At 46.4% G+C, this 6479-nt stretch overlaps 1 protein-coding gene across 1 annotated transcript in view; it reads left to right on the top strand.

Annotated features, from left to right (window-relative positions):
- Positions 1-6134, top strand: part of LOC103207818 (stem-loop binding protein) — a 25870-nt gene extending 19736 nt beyond the window's left edge. Inside the window, exons 5-8 of the mRNA XM_007953505.1 lie at positions 84-221; positions 1201-1350; positions 2731-2812; positions 5970-6134. Coding sequence (XP_007951696.1) covers positions 84-221; positions 1201-1350; positions 2731-2812; positions 5970-6134 — 535 coding nt within the window. The remainder of the gene's footprint in view (positions 1-83; positions 222-1200; positions 1351-2730; positions 2813-5969) is intronic.
- Positions 6135-6479: the final 345 nt, after the last annotated feature.

Genomic DNA, 6479 nt, shown 5'->3' with positions numbered 1-6479 from the left:
TGCTGATCTTCCTATTATTCATTTCTAATTTGATAGCATTATGATCTGAGAAGATGCTCCTGTTCATCTCTTGTTTCCTTCAGCTCTGATTCCAAGGAGTCTGTGTCTGCTGTGCCCGCTGACCTGGAGACAGATGAGAGTGTGCTGATGAGAAGACAGAAGCAGATCAACTATGGGAAGAACACCATCGCCTATGATCGCTACATTAAAGAAGTGCCAAGGTGGCTGTCTCTTTGGCACATTCTGAATAAGTTCTGGTCATGGTACTTCTAAAGACCTGTTCACATAGAAAATCTGGTCATGTGAATAATTAAGACCTGCTGAGAACCATTTAAGGATCTCATTTGGTACAGTGGTTAAGCACTTGATTGCTAACTGAAAGGTCGGCGGTTCGAACCCACCTGCCGTTCTGAGGGAGAAAAGGCCTTAGGAGTCTGTTCCTGTAAATATTATAGTCTTGGAAACCCTAAGTGGCAGTCCCTATGGGGCAGTGCTGCTCTGTTCTACAGAGTCGCTATGAGTCGAAATGAACTTAACCACAAGTTCAGTTTAAGAACCATTTATCAATGACTTAAGACTAGTTATTATGTAAGCAAAAATAAGCAATCCGTTGGTAACTGGAAAATCAAGGACATGAAGGTGTAGAAAAAAATTTATTTTCATAATTTTGACTGTTACATAACATTTCATTTCTCCTCATAGCAACTTGATTGACACAAAACGATTGGCTGGTGGGTTTGAACTGCCAGCCTTCTGGTTAGCAGTCAGATGTCTTAGGCACTACTCCACCAACGCTCCATTAAAATAGATGAAGGAGAAGAAGTCAAGTTGAAGTTCAAGGTTGAAAGATCTAAGTGGAGAACGTTAAAATTGCTCTGTTTGTGTAAGCAGTGCATGCTTGCCTGTCTCCCTCCCTCCCAAACGGACACAAAAGGGTAAAAAGAAACCTTCAGACTCTTATCAGCCTCTTGGCAGGATCGGGGTTAAAGACTTAGTTTTCTGGAACTTAAATCAGAAAGGAGTAGTAAGACATGGAGAAGCCGTGCTTTTGTAATGTTTTCTTATTTTGTAGACTCTCCTGTGATTGGTAATTTTGTTAGTGATGCTGGTCCCAGTTTGATTCATCTTCAAACTCTTGAGCCATAATGCCTCCATGTGAAGGTGTGAACAGGTTGTTGAGGTCATCTCTCTCTCCTGTAGGCACCTTCGACAGCCTGGTGTACACCCCAAGACCCCAAACAAGTTTAAGAAGTACAGCCGGAGATCGTGGGACCAGCAGATCAGACTCTGGAAAGTTGCGCTGCACTTCTGGGACCCTCCGGCCGAAGAGGGGTGTGATCTGCAGGACATGTATGTCTCTAGCTTGTTCTGCTTCTCTGATCTGTGGCACGATTTAAAGAGCTCTGTGTGGCACTCAGGTGGCAGGTTATCATGGTCCTTAGTCCCCTAAAGGTCCAAGGGAGCAAAGCAGCCAACTGCCACAGCTTCAGGCTCATCGTCTTGGTGCCGGGTGGGTGGACTCCGGAAGGGGCAAAGGAGAGTTTGCTTTTTGGGTTGAACTGACTGTTTTTGTAGCTAGAAGAGAGCTCAGTATATCTAGAGCTACATGTCTTTTGGGGGCATATGCACCTTCTAAAAAGTGTTTGAATCATTCATATTTAATAAAATTACCAAAGTTTTTTATTTTTTAGTTGTGGTAAAATTATAGACAACAAAGAATATGTTAGTCCCACCGTTCCTGCCTGTATAATTCAAGTGGCATTGGTTACATTCTTCAGATTCTGCAGTCTTTCTCACGGTGCTTTTAAAGGTGTTCTGCCACTGTTAATATAACTCAGTGTCCCTGAGCAAAGTGTCCTCTCTCCCACCCTTGGTAACCACTCATAATCTTTGGGCTCTTTATTTGCTTCTTTGATGAGGGTGAGGTCATACTGTATCTGTCCTCTTGTGACTGACTGATTTCGTTCAACATAATGTTTTCAGGGGTTAAAGGTCTTTGTTAATTGAAGAGGGCTTTTTGATTTTTTCATTGGTTTTCAAACTTCTGCCTGGTTGAAAGTGCCTCCAGCCTGGATTTTGTGGGTGCTACACATCCCTGTTGACCAGGGAGCAGAGGGAGTAGCTGCGTGCTCTGTGGCATTGGTGTGTGTTGGTTCTCAGCTTCCTCCTCTCCTGGACCACCCCCTCTGAGAGAGTTCAGAGACACATTTACTCCTTCAACACATCTTGGAGTTTCTGCTTTGCTTCTCAAAGCAGAAATGTTTGGAATGATTTCTAACAGGGCTTTACAGATTGGGCCTCTGCGATGTCAGACAGATTCCTTTCCCAATGTGATCCTGTTGTCCCATTCTCTTAATGAATAGGGAATTGGGAAAATTAGTATTAGTGTATTTGTGTGTAGTGTAGTTTATCAGGGTTCATACTCCTAAAAAACTTGGGCTTATTAATGCTTCTACTAGTTGTGATGCTTGTTGGGGGTATATAGATGGGCTGAGATGGGAGAGAAGGTAGCTTGGTCTGCTCTGGGCCAGCTGAGCTTGTTGCTGCCAGCTTTCTTTCTGGTAGGTGGTGAGCCAGTGGAAACGGTCACCCCTCAGGGAGCTTAGAACCATCCTCGTGCCCTGAGGGGCCACACTATGTGTGGTGTTGGGTTTAGCATGCATACCTAAAGAACGTTTCTCCTGGCTTTGTTCAACGGGCCTTGATGTTCCCATTGATTTCATGTAACAGACATCCTGTGGACCTGGGTGAGGTGGAGATGGAGTCAACAGACAGCAGCTCAGAGTCCCAGACGAACTCCCAGGACAACTTTGTGAGTACCTCCTTGATTATCCCTTCAGTTCGGGTGCCCCAGCCTCATTGCTAACAGTACATGCCAAGGTACAGGTTATAGTTCAGGCTGGAGTTTGATTGGGATGCTTATGAAAATACAGCTCCTTACCACGTTTCCAATCAGTGAAATGTCAGATTTGATCTAAGAGTGACTTCATGGGTGTTGACTTCAACGGAGGATTTCGGTAGTGCAAAAGGGGCAAGGAGGCCCCATGTTCTGACCGCCTCTAACCCCACAAGAGGAAGACAGAATCATCATCAATAGCCCAAGGCCTATTACTGCAGGGCCAGACATGCGCCTCCCTCCAGCCATTTCACCAACAGTTCCTCCCAAAGCACTCACTAACCTCTCTACTGGGTTCTATAATTCACTGCAGTGGCCACAGGAAGCACCAGGCTACAATTCAAGTTCAGGAAAAACGCTCAGTCTCTCTCCCAGCCCGCTGTCTTTCAGCCAACAATCTCTCACAGTGTCTCTCCCAGCAGTGCATGTACCTTGGTATCTCTCTCAGCAACGCGTGTCTCTTGCATCTCTTTCCCAGCAGTGCGTGTCTCTCGGGTGCGTCCTTCCTCAGTCATCAGTCAGAGAGAGTTCTGCCTCTAGGAGCCCTCCTTTTGGGCCCGGCAGAGTGGCCAAACCAATCAATCATAACATCAGAATTCTAAACACCTGAGAGAGAACAGCAACCTCCCAGAACATTGTTTTGTGCCACTCCCAATGGAAATACCCCAGGTGGACAGCTTTAGCAATCAGGAGCTCCTCAGTTGCTCATGGCAAATTCCACCTCGGAGTTTACAAAGACTTATGGGTAGAAAAGCCACACTAAGTAATTTACCACATCGCAGGCAGGATCAGACTGATCAATCCCAGCATTTTCACTGAAAAGTCAGGCCTTTTCTCCTCGATTCCAGGCGGATTCATGCACTATCACTACATTTAATATAGTAAGTGTGCAGTGTTTGCATTGGTGAATCGCTAGCAGGAAATCATCTGCTCATTGTTACCCAATAGGAGATGCTGTGTGCCTGAGGCACCGCCTCCTCATTGGCCAGTTTAAAATTTTAGGGAAAGAAAATTGAAGATCAAAAGCACTGTAGAAAAATTCTTCCCCACTAATTCTGTGGTTATGATTGGGTGTCTGCGTATGTCCAGGTAAATGTATGTCGGCAGTTTACAGTAAAAGGATCCCTTTGTTATTTTCTTAAAGGTCACCCTAGTATTTACATATGGAAATAGCTAACATGTTAAGTGAAAAGAAAGGCCACAAAACTAGAAAACAAAAATAATGTAAAATAGTCATGCTTTTATACGACTTAATATGTTTAAACAGTTGAGAGGCATATAAAATAAAGGTAGAAAGCCACCTTGACCCACCTTGCTTCCGTCTGGAGAATTTGGTGGGTGTCCTTCCAGTGTTGTTAACCGCATGCTACAGTGTTTTTTTGTAACTGAAAAACTGTAAGTAACGTAGATGCCCAACAGGGAAAGAATGGCAGGGTTGTTGGCCTCTTCAGCAGTATCGCTGCTCCAGATTGTTTCCAGAGGCTCTCTAGTTCCATGGGAAAATGGTAAAAATAAGTGAAAACAAGGTGCTTACTGTGATGGGGAGCTCTGGTAGCATAGTGGCTAAGGCACTTGACTGCTAACCAGAAGGCTGGCGGTTCAAACCCACCAGCCACTCCTCGGAAGGAAGGTTGGGCAAGCCTACTTCCGTAGTGATACTGCCTCGGAAACCCAAGGATGGGTCGCTATGGTCAGGTCTGACTCGACGGCACATAACAACAACAACAACATAACTGTGATGAGCCCAGTTTTGTGGCTTGTCAGTTTTGTGCACTATGACGAGGGCACAAGACAGGCTTGAAAAAGAAACAGAGCTGGATCACACAGGGGATCGTCCTCGGTGTGGATGAAGAGCCATGTTTGTAATACTGAAAATACACAATGATTCCTACCTAGTTTGAGAACCAGATTATGCACATGCCAGTGCCATTCTAGAAATTTGCAGTAGATGAGAGGCCCTAGGGGGAAGTAGAGGGGAGAGGAAAAGGCACAGGGTGAGGGGCAGACCAGCAGAGGTTGGGGTACAGGGACGATGTAAAATAGTGGAAGTAGTAGTGTCAGAACCTGTCTAACTTCAGGGGGATGGTCACGCAGATCAAGAGGAACCCGAGGCTGACCCCTGTGGGCAGAGTCAGACATTCTCTGCCCTCCAGCCTTTTTACCAATTGGTACACCAGTTGGCCCTCCCACGGCCAGCTGCTACTTCTCTGCAGTGTTGGATAATCTGTTGCAGTGACTACACAGAACTCATAGACCATACTTACAGTAAATGGCTTATTAAGGAAGTCATGGGGTATAACTCAGGAGCAGGATCAGGAGGCGTGTAGGCACAGTCTCCCTTCTCCAGGGCAGGACAGCTGTCCCACTCCTTTTGGCCCTGCCATCCTCAGGCTGCAGCCCTTGACTCATGTTAGTCTTTGAAAGGGCTCCTTGCCTCCGCTCTCTGCTGCTGCTGTTCCTTCCTGGTGCCTCCACCTGCTTCCTGTCCTCCTCTTCCTCTCTGTTTGAAAACCCTCAGTGGGGCTGGCTGCACAGACACACAGACTGCTTGTCAGTTTCACAGCCTGGCTTTCCTATCAGGGCTAAGGACTGACCAGTCTCCCTGGAATCTCCTCAAGGATCACACACATTTCATTTGCGTAGTAAGCTGTAGTAACTTGATTTGCATGGGTGTATTGACCGGTTCCTGCAAGGTGCACACCAGGCTCAGGGCAAGCTACAACCCAGGGCACTCTGGGCTGGAAAGCTCAGGCAAGGGTAACTCCTCGGGGCCTAGGGGAAACGCCTCTTACGGTGTTTTTCTAAAGGACCAAGGCAAAGTGCTACGTCAGGGGACTCATTTCTCTACAGACGGAGAAGCATGGACTGGGGGAGAGATACTGGATATGCCAGAGGTGGGCAGGAGGCCTGGGTAAGAGAGTTGTACGTACACTCTACTCCAGACGTTTTTGTGGTGAATGTCAAATCTGTAGCACTGTGCACGTGTGTGGAACCTCCTTTGGGTGCCACGTACTCCTGAGCCACCAGGAGAGGTGGCGCTGCCCACTGAATACTGCCACTTTTCTCTCCTAAGATTCAGGATGTTCTGGACGTGGACGTGGCCACCATGCGATTGTCACGCTCAGGAAAGGCAGCATTGACCAAACACTGCTGTCCAGTGGAGGCATGGCCCCCGTTCTCTGGGGGTGAAGTGGTCTCAGGAACAGCCCCGATCCCGGTCTCCCGGTTGTCCCAGTAATGCCCTCAGCAGCTCTTTGGTTACTGTTTTGATCCAGGGTCTGATCAGGGATCACATATTCAAATGCTGAGTCTCTGTTTCCTTTAACCTAGAACAGTCTCCTGCCATTTTTCCCCAAGACATTTTCTTTTTAAGGTGTTCAGGCTCATTTTTGTGCAGCATGTTCCTTAATTTGGAGTTGTCAGGTTGTTTCTTTAAGATTCGTTTCAGATTGCACCATTTTGGCAAGAACACGACAATGGGCCTGGCATTGGTGATGTTAAATATGATAGCAAATTCAGGCAAAATCTGCCACATTTCTCCATTGTAAGGATTTTTTCTTTTACATTTACAGTAAAATGTTGA

Source organism: Orycteropus afer, unplaced genomic scaffold, assembly GCF_000298275.1.
Source record: "Orycteropus afer afer isolate SDZICR_OR568_19922 unplaced genomic scaffold, OryAfe1.0 scaffold00398, whole genome shotgun sequence".
NCBI classification, from domain to species: domain Eukaryota; kingdom Metazoa; phylum Chordata; class Mammalia; order Tubulidentata; family Orycteropodidae; genus Orycteropus; species Orycteropus afer.
The sequence above is the reverse complement of the archived record's forward strand: the minus strand, read 5'-3'. Positions and strand labels throughout refer to the sequence as shown.